This window comes from Pleuronectes platessa, chromosome 23 (genome assembly GCF_947347685.1).
Source record: "Pleuronectes platessa chromosome 23, fPlePla1.1, whole genome shotgun sequence".
NCBI classification, from domain to species: domain Eukaryota; kingdom Metazoa; phylum Chordata; class Actinopteri; order Pleuronectiformes; family Pleuronectidae; genus Pleuronectes; species Pleuronectes platessa.
The window spans coordinates 15560028-15572985 of record NC_070648.1 but is presented as its reverse complement, the minus strand read 5'-3'; the positions used below and the strand labels follow the sequence as shown (position 1 = coordinate 15572985).

At 42.1% G+C, this 12958-nt stretch overlaps 1 protein-coding gene across 1 annotated transcript; it reads left to right on the top strand.

Moving 5' to 3' along the window:
• The first annotated feature begins 1588 nt into the window (after positions 1-1588).
• On the top strand, positions 1589-7793 carry vgf (VGF nerve growth factor inducible). The gene is made up of 2 exons (XM_053415555.1): positions 1589-1836; positions 4616-7793. The coding sequence occupies exon 2, from the start codon at positions 4666-4668 to the stop codon at positions 6850-6852; it is 2187 nt and encodes a 728-aa protein (XP_053271530.1). The 5' UTR covers positions 1589-1836; positions 4616-4665; the 3' UTR covers positions 6853-7793.
• Positions 7794-12958: the final 5165 nt, after the last annotated feature.

The following is a 12958-nucleotide window of genomic DNA, read 5'->3' as shown; positions in this document are numbered from 1 at the left end:
GACATTGGTGAGTTTTTTGAGCAGTAACGTTTACAATAAAATCACGATAAAATCAGTTTCAATCCTGTCAAACAACAAATTAAAATGTTTGGGAGAGAGCAAATTATTTGCCTGACTTGATCCTGATTACAGAGTAGGAGAAGTCTTTTTTCAGGCTCAAATATAAATATAAATTATACCCATCAAATATTAAGATGTTGAAAAACGTGAGAATGATGTCAGGGGTTGAAATATAAAGCCAAAAATAGAACTGAACCAGGTTGAAACATAAACGAGCATTGAATTTGGACTGCTTGTCCTGCAAACATAATTTAATTCGAAAAGGTACTTTATAACCCATTTTATAGTAAGAGTTTGAATTTCAGTTCAGACTCAATAGGTGGAACGGACATACAGACACTAGATTCATACATGAACTGATGTCAAACATTCCAATACTCAAAGGCAGAAAAAATGTTCAGGGGTCAGAGTGGCACACAAACTGAGGGGCGGCAGCTGATCCTTGGCAGAGAAGAGCAGTGGTTAGATGGAAGAAATGAGCCGTCCAAATTAACAGAGATCTGACAAAGTTGGCCGAAATGCTTGAATCAGATGGTATGTGATGATCTGACAGTAGCACTGTTCCAGCTGGTCCTTAAGTTGTGCGACAGGTGGGAGGGGATTGCTGAATAAGATGCAGGTTTTGAAGAGAGTTGGCCAGCAGCACACATTATACAGGAACAGAAGCAGAACAGGGACAAAGTAGAGAACACACTTCCCGGCAAAGATCCTGTTGCGGTGCCAACAATCCTGAAAGAAAAGCAATGAATTTACACCTGCATATCATTTAAAACATGTCTCAGGTGAAAGGTTGTGTCATAGACCTGTCGTCAGTCCCCGGGTGGACGCCTCTCTCTCCCCTTAGCTTTCTCTCTCTGTCTGTCTCAACTGGCTGTCTCCATCTCTCTATCTTTATCTCTTTCTGTCTGTCTGTCTGTCTGTCTGTCTGTCTGTCTGTCTCTCTCTCTCTCTCTTTCTCTTTGTCTTTCTCTTTGTCTCTCTCTTTGTCTTTCTCTTTGTCTCTCTCTCTCTCTGTCCGTATCTCTCTCTCTCTCTCTCTCTCTCTCTCTCTGCAGTCTCCAGAGCTGCAGGATTCATAAAACAACAACTATTGTTATGTTCATTTTTATTATTTCTATTATTATTATTATTATTATCATCATCATCATCATCATCATCATCATCATCATCATCATCATCATCATTATTATTATTATTATTATTATAATAATCATCATTATTATTAAATTAATTGTTGCATCCTTACACCCATAATTAACAGTCGCATTCTTTTCATCATAACAATTTGTCTGTCAGAAACTGATGGAGCTGTTCCTGGTGTCCTCTCCGCCCCTGACAGACAACAGATGAAATGCACATTCATTCAGCTGCTTGTGTTCATTCAGCATCCCCAGCACTGCAGCTAATTGGCTCCACCAAATAGGGGAGGGGGTAAGAAGGGTGCGTGGGTGAGGGTTGCTGAAAAATCTTATGAATGAAACCCAGCCTGGTGACGTCAATTGGGACCGTTTGACGCATGAATCACGTGAGCCACGAGGGTGGCGGTATAAAGGAGCCGCCGCCACTGCCCATGGTCCTGAAAACAGACGAGCCGCACGCGGGATCCCGGGAGAGACACGTAAGGAGAGACCGCAACTCGGTTACAAACAACAACAACAGTGACGAAACGTAACATTAGACTACAACAACAGCTGTGAGCGTGAGAGCAGCACTTGTAGCAGATCGGAGGCTGACGTTACGAGGAGGGGGACCTGGAATCCTCCGGCTCAACTGCAAGTAAGTGTCAACTTGAAACGACTTCGCTTTCTTCAGAAGGAAATCCCATAACTATCACTGAGAATTTTTTTTATATCTCTAGTGTTTTGGTTTATTTATTGTTTACGGGCAGAGTTCTTTTCACATAAAAAAACAAAACGTGCAGATAAGGGGGACATTTACCTTGATTAATGGGTTGCAGGAGATTAAAATTCCTCTTAGATGAATGAGATATGACTTGTGACATTTGATTATTAATTTTACAATCAATAGTTTATAGACATGCAATTATTTGGTTGCATGATTTGCATCTCACGTGGAGGGTGAATCTATTGTTTCATCGACTTGTCATATTCCTTTGTTTATGGTTTATGGTCACCACAGAGGTAGACCTCTTCACCCAAACCATCATCATCATCATCATCATCGTCATTATCATCGTCATCATCATCATCATCATCATCGCAATTACCGTTGCTTCCTGCCCTCATTACGTTGACTCATTTTGCCAAAAATAACCTGATTGAAAAAGGAAGTAAATGGCACAGCTCTGTGGCCTTTGAGTACATTAGGGTGCAGTAATGCTGACAGAAAAAAGGTTGGGATACCACAGAGATGATGACAGATCCTCTGACATATCTAAATGTCTTCATAATACTGACGCCCCTGTTGGTTGGGGGATATTACACTGTCTGTGTAGGAGGGGGAGGGGACTCCCCTGCTTTCTGCTGATTCCTGACCCCAAGGAGCAGATTATTCATCTGCCTTGTTGGTTTAAAGTGTAGTAAGATCTAATTAGGCTGGAAGCCCACATGCACAGAAAAGTGTGACAGATGCAACCAGCCAATTCAGTTTGTACATAGAACATTCGATCAGTCACATTAGATGCTGTGTATGTTAATAATTCATTATATTGCACATCGCACTTCACACATCCCTGCTTTTTGCCTCGCCTGCAGAATATGCCCTACTCAACCAGTCTTTTCCTGTTCTTTTTCACATAAAAATAAAAATTCCATTGGGAAATTTTAACAGATTTCATCCCTAAACAAATATTTTCCAACATATAAACTAACCCAGCAGTGAAAATCCCTGCACTTGTTGCAGTCATGAATGGAAGATTCAAGAAGCAGCGTCAGGTGCTGTCCTCGGTGCTGAGCTCCATCAGCAAAATGGCATTCCAATGTCGCAGCAATGCTGCCTCCTTGTCCTGAGGAGGCACATCACTGCTTCATTTCTCCCTGCCCTGCCCACACCTGATAAGCTGCATTAGGGCTTTTCAGTCAATCAAATGCCAGTGCTGTTTTGATCTTCATTGGCTGAACACTCAATAACCACGCGTTGGAATTACAAATAGAGCATTTGGAATTCATGGTTTCACACGTGTAATATCACCTTTGACAAGAGGAACAAAACATGTCATGCGAATTTTTGTAATATTATATGCAGCATTGTTGCAGTTCATAAACAGTGACCTGGGATTACATGTGATCCATTGTCAGAAGTACAGAATACATTCTCAATACCAAATTACAAAATGTAAAAAAAAAAAATCTTTTTATGATCCAAAATTAATTTACAGAGGAAGCACGCATCAACAGTCACTTGATTTAAATTACCTGCAAGGTTTTTTTCAACCGGTTATGAAACTGGTCTTATCTTAATGTAGCTGCCTCTTTATGACCTCAACAACCAATGAGAGAATAAGGGATAAAATTGGCTTTTTCTATAAACTATTGTCGCGAGCTGTTGAGCATTAGGCCAAAGGCTAGGCTAAAGGCTAAACCATTGAGACCAACGCTCCTAAGTCTGTTCCCAGCAAACTCCATGGCTGTGTCTCAATTTAGGGGCTGCATCCTTTGTCGGCTGCATTCGTGGACTGATTGCATCATAGTGGCGCGACCAAACTGTCCCAACTAGAAAGCTCCTCTAAATGCGGTCAACAAATGTGTTCTTCCAGCCAAAGTAGGCTCCACCGAGGGTGGAACAAGAATTTTTCCTGGACTAACATATCCCACGATTCATTGCGCTTCAGTGACAAAATGTTTTTCAACGATTTTATGGCGGCAAAAAGCAAGACCAAATAGCTAATGTAAAAAAAATCATGTTTTCAACATTTTTAATCAACCGAAGAACTTTCATTTTAGCTTTGTTGCTAGGCGATGGTGATGACAAGAGGATGTAAACGGATGCAGTCCTTGTTTCATGCTATATCATTACAGTAAAAACAATCCGAGAGAGCTGCGGTGTCTTTTTCTGGAAACACTACCACTTTTGTCCATGGAGGCGCCAAAATCCTAGAAACTAGAAGTTCCTTATAGGAGCTTTCATAGTGAAGCTTCAAACCTACAGGCAGAGCAGACAAAAGGTTAATATAGTCCATGGCTGACTACAGATGATATATTATGCCAGATTATCGGAGTGAAAAAAGGGTAAATGGGCAGGGAATGCCTGGTGAGTGTACTGGAGGGCAGACAGACCTAAACTATCCTAACCACTACATTTTTGCTTCTTCTTTTTTGTTTTTTTCCTTTTTCATGATTTGTTTATCCAACGGAAGTTGAAGCTATTTGAATATGACCATCTCATGTTAAGCTTTGTCACTCCCAATATATTATTTCATATTATTCATTTCCCATTCCAAAATCAAATTACTTACTTATCAAAGTGTCAGCTGTATCACACCCTTACTTTCTGTCACTCCACATAAACACACTGCTTCCTGTATTGTTTAATTAATGAAGGGTGTAATTCCTTTTTGAGAAACTGAATATCTGTTTCTGTCTTCTCTCTCCTCCAGACATTTCTGATCGCCCTTGCTACTCATAGCAGGTCCAGTTCTGAGTGGCCATGACTGGGTTTCGTAATGCCTCAAGTGTCCTTACCCTCCTGGTCCTCCTGACAGGAGCTTCCTTCCTCCAACTGTCCAGCCCCAATCCTATCAAAACCCCTGGAGAGATTCATAGCCCATATAGAAATACTCCTCCTGGGCTGATGGTGTCAGGAGAGGGGGAAAGAAGGGATGAGGAGAGACGGTCATTAAAGAAAGAAGAGGCAGAAGCAGAAGAGGACCTCTTTAAAGACGTGGATCCCAAAACACTTGCAGCAGTTCTACTGGAGGCACTAAATCATTCAAAAGTAGAGAGAAGGATGGAGGGAGAGGAGGACGAAGGGATAGAAGAAGAGATCAAAGCCGAGAGAGGGGAGGAATACAGACAAGTGAGAACGATGGAAGGATCCGACCGAGACAGAGATGGACGACAGGAGTTAGAGCTGCTGATGGCCATGCAGGGGAGGGAGCAACAAAGAGAGGAGGAAGAGGAGAGAAAGAAAGCTCAGGAAGAAGAGGAAAAGATGACTGAAAAGGTGACAAGTCGTACCACAAGTCAGATAGTCCAGGTCCAAAAAGAACAGCAGCCCACAAGTCCAGATAGACAAGTGGAGAATGAGAAGGGTGCTGCCTCCCAGCAGGGACAAACCAGCTCTGAACAAGGCAACAATGAGGAGGAGGAGCAGCTCAGTCCAGAGGAGCTGAGGAGCCTTGAGACCATGATGAAGGAGTTTCCTAGTTTGGACACAGCCACTAAGAGGAATGGGGATTCAGAGCAAAACCAGAGAGAGAGCCGAGGTTACAGTAACCAAAATTACATCATACCAATAAGTAAAGGTAGCAACCTTGCCATGTCGGAGAAGAAACTGAAATGGCAGGAGGAGACGCAGAAAGCCCTAAGTCTACCAACATTCAAGGGAGGCAACTTTATGGATGACTTCGAGGACAGTAACTATGGCAATAATGCTGCACAGTCTCAGCTTCCAGCAGAGCAGGAGAGGATGGAAGAAGATGAGCCAGAGGAGGATAAGGTAGACGAGGAGGTGTTGAGTCCAGAGGAGGAGGAGGTTCGGGCCAAAGCAGAGCAGGAGGAAATGAGGAGGCAGGCAGCAGAGGCACAGAGAGCCAAGATGGAGGAAGAGAAGCTAGCCGACATCGCCTCAGACATGCTGCTGCGCTACATGGTCAAACAGAATAACGGGAACAAGAAGTACAGTTCATCTCTGTCCAACGCAGCAGAGGACAAGAGGTCTGACGAAGAACAGGAAATGATTGAGGACGACGATATCGATCCTCAGACTATTGACAAGCTGATCGAAATTTCCAGCAAGCTACACCTTCCTGCCGATGATGTGGTGGACATCATCAGTGATGTGGAGAAGAAGAAAAAGAAAGACTTGCCATTTGAGCTAACGTCGCATTGGCAACAACCTCTAACTCCCCTGTCTTCTCAGTTGTCATCCAACAATGGCTTCTCAACGTCACAGATTTCAACCAAGCAAAATAACCTGCCTGTATCAAAGTTATCCTCTCCAGCTGCTAATCTCCTCAAAACCTGGTTCCAGGAGAAAACATCAGCCAAATCACAGGATCGCTGGAGCAAACCTGTAAACCCCCTAGCCAATCAAAATCTGTGGCCCAAACCTCAGAAGACTTCGTCCGTCAAACAGGACCTGTGGCGCAAACCACCCAAGTCCGTTTGGAGTGGCTACCCTTCTTACCCCTCCGTTTACCCATTCTACTACCAGAGGAAGCCCTACCCTGATTACTACCCCTTCTATTATCCAACTCCCCCCAGACCCAAACCTCGTTACTACCTCCCCAAACCTGCTCTCACCCGCAACGGCTACCTTGGAAATTCTCTGGATGATGCTAACATGTTCCCTCCCAGACGTCGTTATTACAGCTGGATCCAACCTCGGCTGAAAACCCCACCTGCAGGTAATCAGCAGCAACCCTACTACACCAGCTACCCCCTCCCATTATACCCACGTACATTTCAGCCAATTCCCAAACCACGCTCCCCTCCTCGAATGCAAGTAATCTCTCCTCAACAGCAGCAGATGTATTACTCAGCCAGGGCACCTGCAGTGATGAGAAAAGAAGACTATTATGTGGCTGGAAAGCAGTCAGACAGCAGCAACCGTGACGATCTGGAGAAGTACATACAGCAGATGCTCCTGAACAGACCACGGATGTTGGACTGAAGCACGGATAAGAGTGGGAATAGGGAAAATGGAAAGGAGGAGCGATGACCAGAAAAGAGGGTATTTCTGTATTTTGCTGATGTTTGGTTTTGTTTTTCACATGTAACAACTTTCTTTCTGATATGTGGGTTGGTTGTTATTTGGACAAGGACAATACAGAGGACTTTCCTTTCCAGAAGTAATCTGGATAAAATGAAACTTTGGAGGGAAATGAATGGAAAGATACACATCTACTCTCCTCCTGCGTGAAGGAGGAAGAACCCGGATGAACGTGGTCTGGTGGAAAGCACGACATGGCAAAGAATTGTATCATGCAAGAACTTCTCATCCAAATTCCCAGCATGTCAACTTTCTCCATTTGGACATTTTAATATGCCAACAAAGGAGGATGCTTAAATATCTTGTGATCTGTACCTTTAAAAAAGAAATCTATTTCAGAGTCAGATGAATCATAGGTTGTGAGGACAGCTGGTGGAATTTCACTGTAAACACACACAACAAGAACATTTGTGGGATTATCTCAGGCAGAGAAACATTCTAAAAAAGATTTCATAACCATAATTCATCAGAAAAAATATGCACAACTGAGCCAAAAGTATGTGGACACCAAACATTATATATAAAATATATAAACACAACAAATGGGGATTCTGACCATTTCTTTATGGACATTTTATGAGTGGGGGTATTGCTGAGTTGAAACACAACTTGGCTAAGACAAATTGTCGACACAACATTGGAATCTCTATGAGAGCTAAAAATATCACTGTATGCTAGTGTGGGTGTCCATATACTTTTGGCCATATTATACAGCAACCCTTGGCCAATTCACTTTATAGAAATAAAATCAACATCATACATAAACTGGGACTGGCCTCATGACAATGTCACTTCCTGTTCTTGTCTTTTAAAATGAATATATTTTATGCAAATATATCATTTTGTATAGAAATGGAGCAAAAAACCTCATCAGAGGAGCACCTTTGCATTATGTGTGGTCACACATACCCACCAAAGCTCTTTATCATGAAATATAATGTACCAAAAAGCTTATTTCATACAAGGGCAGTAGAAGCCACGCTTACACCACTGTAATGGCTTGGATGACTCACCCTTTTGCATAACTTCAATTACCTTGTTGCCATGGCACCAAACCCTGGCCAAACTCCATACAGTTGACACCTACAGAGGAGAATGCAGAGGTGGAGGCACGCTGTTCTTTTACTCAACAAATGCCTTTTAAAGGATGAGACGGTTTCAATATTTTTTTATTGTCATTAAATCCCATGAGAAAAACTAAGATTGTGTTAGTGGCTGTCCGACCCTGACTGTTGCTCTCAGTCCCAAGCCCGAGACCTCGTTTTTAAAACGACTCCCCTCTATAGTTGAAAGATACCTGCCCAAAGTGTCCCTTAAGCCCAAAGTTCCCTTCAGCGCAATGAAGACCAGTTGATGTGATCTAAATTATACATCATTTGTTTTTTCATTCATCATCATCATTACCTCAGAGTCTATTTTTAAATCTTATTTTTTAATCATTTTCTAAATGTTTCATAATCATCATTGATACATTTTATATGTTTGAAATGGGAAAGTTGTTTCCAAATTGAGCAGAAAAGTCACTGTGACATTCCGCCCATGGTGCTCTTTATTTTTCTTCTGTACCACTTGATATCGTCCATAGGAGAGAGGCTGCGACCTCTTCTGTTATGGAATCGGATGGGACGATGAACACAAATCTCAGTTTCCACTGAGGATGGGAACAGTTTGCTCATATTCAGGTGAATCTGTTCAAGCCGCAGTTTGTTAATTATCATTGATCATACATTTCACGGCTTGGATCGTATGACAGTGTTTTAACAATTATAAAATGTGCAAAAAAGGACTGTACTGCTGAGATTTAAATGGCTACTGATAATCAGTAATCAATAAACTGTTATTTTTCTCCTTCTTCCCTGATTTTCAAATATGTCACTGGGAGCTGGAGCAAATGTTACTCTTTGGACTGTAGGTGTTGTTTGACCTTTGTGGCCGTCTGTTGCTAAGTGACGAGCGAACCTCAGCATCTGTGTTGCCAAGCCTGGACAGAATCATGGAATCGACAATCTAGCAATGAACAAATTAGTCAAGGTCATTCGTCAAACAGAAGAAAGTGAACAGAGTTGAAGAAACAAAGCTTTTTGTATATTTTTGGTTTTATTACTTGCTGTTTTCGATAAGATTGATGAGGAATTTACAGAATAACAAAGAGAAAGGAAGATAAAAGGGGCTGATATGAGGGTAAAGTGTCTGCACGTTTCTCTATACTTGCATTTAAATTCTTTTTTTCGTACAAGCATCAATTGAAAAAAGCATTAAAAAAATCCTAAAGCGAACAGAAACAATGACATTGGTGTACCGTATGATCAATGTTTGAGTCATGTACTCGACAAGTATTGTCCATGGTCTTTCTAGCTGTACCTTGTTGTAACCATCGTAATAAACATGCGTTTGCTGGATGTTAAGAGGCGCATATCAATGACTACTTTGGCTACACATAAAGAAAGAAATAAAGTCAACTATTTTTATTACCAAAACGCTTCATTGTGGATACAGATGATTGTATGTGGGTCTGAGATATGACAGCGAAGGTCCTGGTCCATCCTACTGAATATATAGATTTTTCAGTTATTTCAGTGGCTCATGAACGTGTTACAGGACAATTGTTGAAAACTCACCTTAGTTAAAAGTTACTATTGTATAGGTTAAAAGTAAATGGTAGTCTTCATGACTACTCAAACATTCACAGTTTCACACTTTCATGTATGAATCTATGTGCAGCACTTTCTGCATTACACATTACCCACACGCAAGGACACTCATATGGCCCTTGTTTGGGGAGAATGGGATCCATTAGCCAACTTTTTGGTTTGTGGACGACCAGCTATACCTCCTGAGCCACAGTCGCCCCTTTGTAATATGTATCTAACATTAGTGAGTGAAATGACTCTATGGGACCACTGAGCATTCATACTTTAGGCAATCATCCTGTAATGAATTTTATGAACACGAGAACTCGCAACAGTAACTGCAGCTGGCGTCATTTCTCGCTGATCTCTTGACACACGTCAGCCAGCCCTCCATTGGCATAGAGGTGAGTAGATAATGAGTAGAATTTCATTTTTCGGTGAACTATCCCTTTAACCGCAGCGCAGGAAACACAATTGGAAATGGAAATTCAAACTGTGAAAATCCGGTAAGGCAGCAGAAGCAGGGTGAGTAAACACCAGGGAGAACTGGTGTAATTCCCGGAGATGGGAAACACTACGGTGCAGGATGTAAGATCAACACACATTAAAGGAGAAAGGTTTCAAAATATAGAAGGCAATAATAGAGAGTGCTGAGAGTCTGAGGGCGCCAAATATTGACTGCTAGTTGCCGCTCATGGCTTCAAATTTAGGTGATCCCACAAATGGCTGCTTGTGAACATATTGGACCTGTTTTTGTTTAGTAATTTGCATCAGTAGTCCCTGCACTGTCAATGTCACTGTCATTAGCTTAACTCTCAGAGTAGCTGCCTCAGTGATGCTCTGGTACATTGTGACTAATACAGTCTCCTACTGTTGAAAAGATCATGATACATAAATCCAATCTATTGTTCAGAATGACAGTCCCCTGTGATCCCTGTGTGGGCTGAGAGCTGATTAGACGGTAACTAAAGGTATGGTGGAACAGAGAACAGGATTTGTCTTGCTTTGAAATGTCATGCTGCTCATAGGTGGGGTGTTCAGCAGGGTGATTAGAGGTTACCCTGAGTGCTGCGGGGATGTGCAGCCACCCACACAGACCAGTGACCACCAATGTTAGTGTGTGTCAGTGTTTGAGAATGAGCTGGCTGATTGAAGGACTGTCGAATTAAGTACACCATTTCAACCTGAGAACAGACGTGGGAACTCTCTCTATCCGTGTGTGTATGTGTGTGTGTGTGTGTGTGTGTGTGTGTGTGTCACAGATGCACAAAGATAAAAGATGCAAATGATAAATGGGACATGCATTAGTTGATGAGACTTTCAAAGCAGAACTTGAGGCAAGGAAGAGACGTGGGATTAAAATAGGTATAAAGCTGAACTGAAATAGAATCAAGTGAAAGGCTGCAGGTAAAAATAAACGAGAAGAGAAAGTGAAAGAAGAGAGAGCACAGCAGATGACAGGGTGAAGAAAAAGTAACACAGGGCTGGGCAGAGGCAGGGGGGAGGGAGGGAGTTGGGAGAGACTGTGGGAGGGGGAGGAGTGCAGTGGTTGATGGTTGCAGCTCTGCCCACGGAGAGGTGCAGTGATTCATGATGTCACGTGGTGAAGACTGGGTGACTCATCCACCAACATCATCATGCAGCCACTGCAGAGAACCAAAACACACACACACACACACACTCACACACTCACACAGTGCACATTTATTAGACATGCAATGCATTCAAACTAAAACATGGATAATCGTGAACAAACACAAGGTTTAGAAATCCTGCACGTTACTCATGTTGCTGAGTTTTAAAGTAAAAATTGATTCAGTTATGTTTTATTTAGACATAACCAGTCTGTGTATCACTGTAAAATACAACCATTCCACTCAGTGTCTCTGTCTCACTGTAAAATACAACCAGTCCACTCAGTGTCTTTGTCTCACTGTAAAATATACGCACTGAGATATGTCTCTGTTTTCTTTGGAAGGCTAGACTCAACCGGTAGAAAATAAAGGTGTTGGTAAAGTCATGCAAGAAAGATTGGGTTGACAAAGTGACCAACCACAACACAGAGCTGAATGTACTCAGGGACTCACCAGGAGATGTTCTCGTTAACAAAAAAAAGCCTCTCCAGGTAAAATGAACCTGACAGATTGTATTGCTCTGTGATTGAGTGTGCCCGCAAACAGTGAGCCACAGGTGATCCTGAGCTTCAGCACAAGAAACAACAGGTTAAATAGAGGTGAGTGGTGAAGTGACATATCAGGCAACAACCGTTCAAAGGTCGGCCAAAGCCTGTGAGGTCGTACAGTGATGGCAGAGAAGTGGTGTTCTTATATCCTGTGGTGTCAGCATGGCATTTATGCACTTCATTCAGTTGTGTGCTGCAGACTTTTTCCTGGGAAAGCGAGGCTGTGGTTCAGGGGGCAGAGCGGGTCGTCCTCAGAGTCCGCCCACCCCCTGGATGAAACACGAGCCATGACACATGGTCAACGTTCTTATGGTTGCTCCAGACCAGAAACTGCTGTGTGCCCTCCAAGTAATGATGCCAGTCATCCAACAGCATCTTGATGGGTTCCCACCATCATAATCCCTCTCAGCCGGGCTGAGTTTACTGGAAAGGAATGGATCGTCACAGTGAGGCTGTAAAGGGGAGTCTTCAGGAGGGATGGAGAGTGCTCACTATTCCTTCTATTTCAGAATTCAACCAGCATTAAGAGCTTTATACAGTGTGCAGAATGTTTAACTTAAGAGTTTAAGTGATTTTGAAGTGGAAATAGATGACACTGATTGGTGTTTTTTTGTATTGAATTTCATAGAAATATGACTTTTGTGAAATCTTTGTTCAAGGTATTTGTTGATTATTATGAATAGTTGTGACGCTTTGTAGGCAGATCACATTGCAAATGAGGTTTTAATTGTTCTTTATATTTGTTCAGACAGTTTAACATTTTTCTTCCCTAATACATTTGTTTGCATCAGTGGCCTCCTACAATATCCAACAGGTGGATATCTTATCTCATTATTTTCAATATTTGGGTTTTACAGGATTAGAAGCTGCAGTGGGGTCTGCAGATCTCACACTGAGTTAGACTCTTTTAAATATTCTGGGGTCAGGCTATGGATGTACACCACGTTCCGCACCATGTCCGCTGTGATCAACGTGTGAATGCGGCTCCGGAGGAAGATAACAAGAGAACATTTGCTTGTAATTGACCTGACTTTACTTTTTTTTTCGGAAATTTAAGCTTTATAGAGGTTCATGGTGGCAGTTGATTGTGGATTAGGATTACAACTAGATTGCTTAGATATACAATATGCCTACCCATTATTGCTTCCTTCATCTCTGTCAGACTTTCTCTTTTGATTAAATATGTCAAACATTG

Excerpts from the sequence above, each read along its gene's own strand:
- vgf (XM_053415555.1), top strand. The coding sequence starts at position 4,666 with ATGACTGGGTTTCGTAATGCCTCAAGTGTCCTTACCCTCCTGGTCCTC.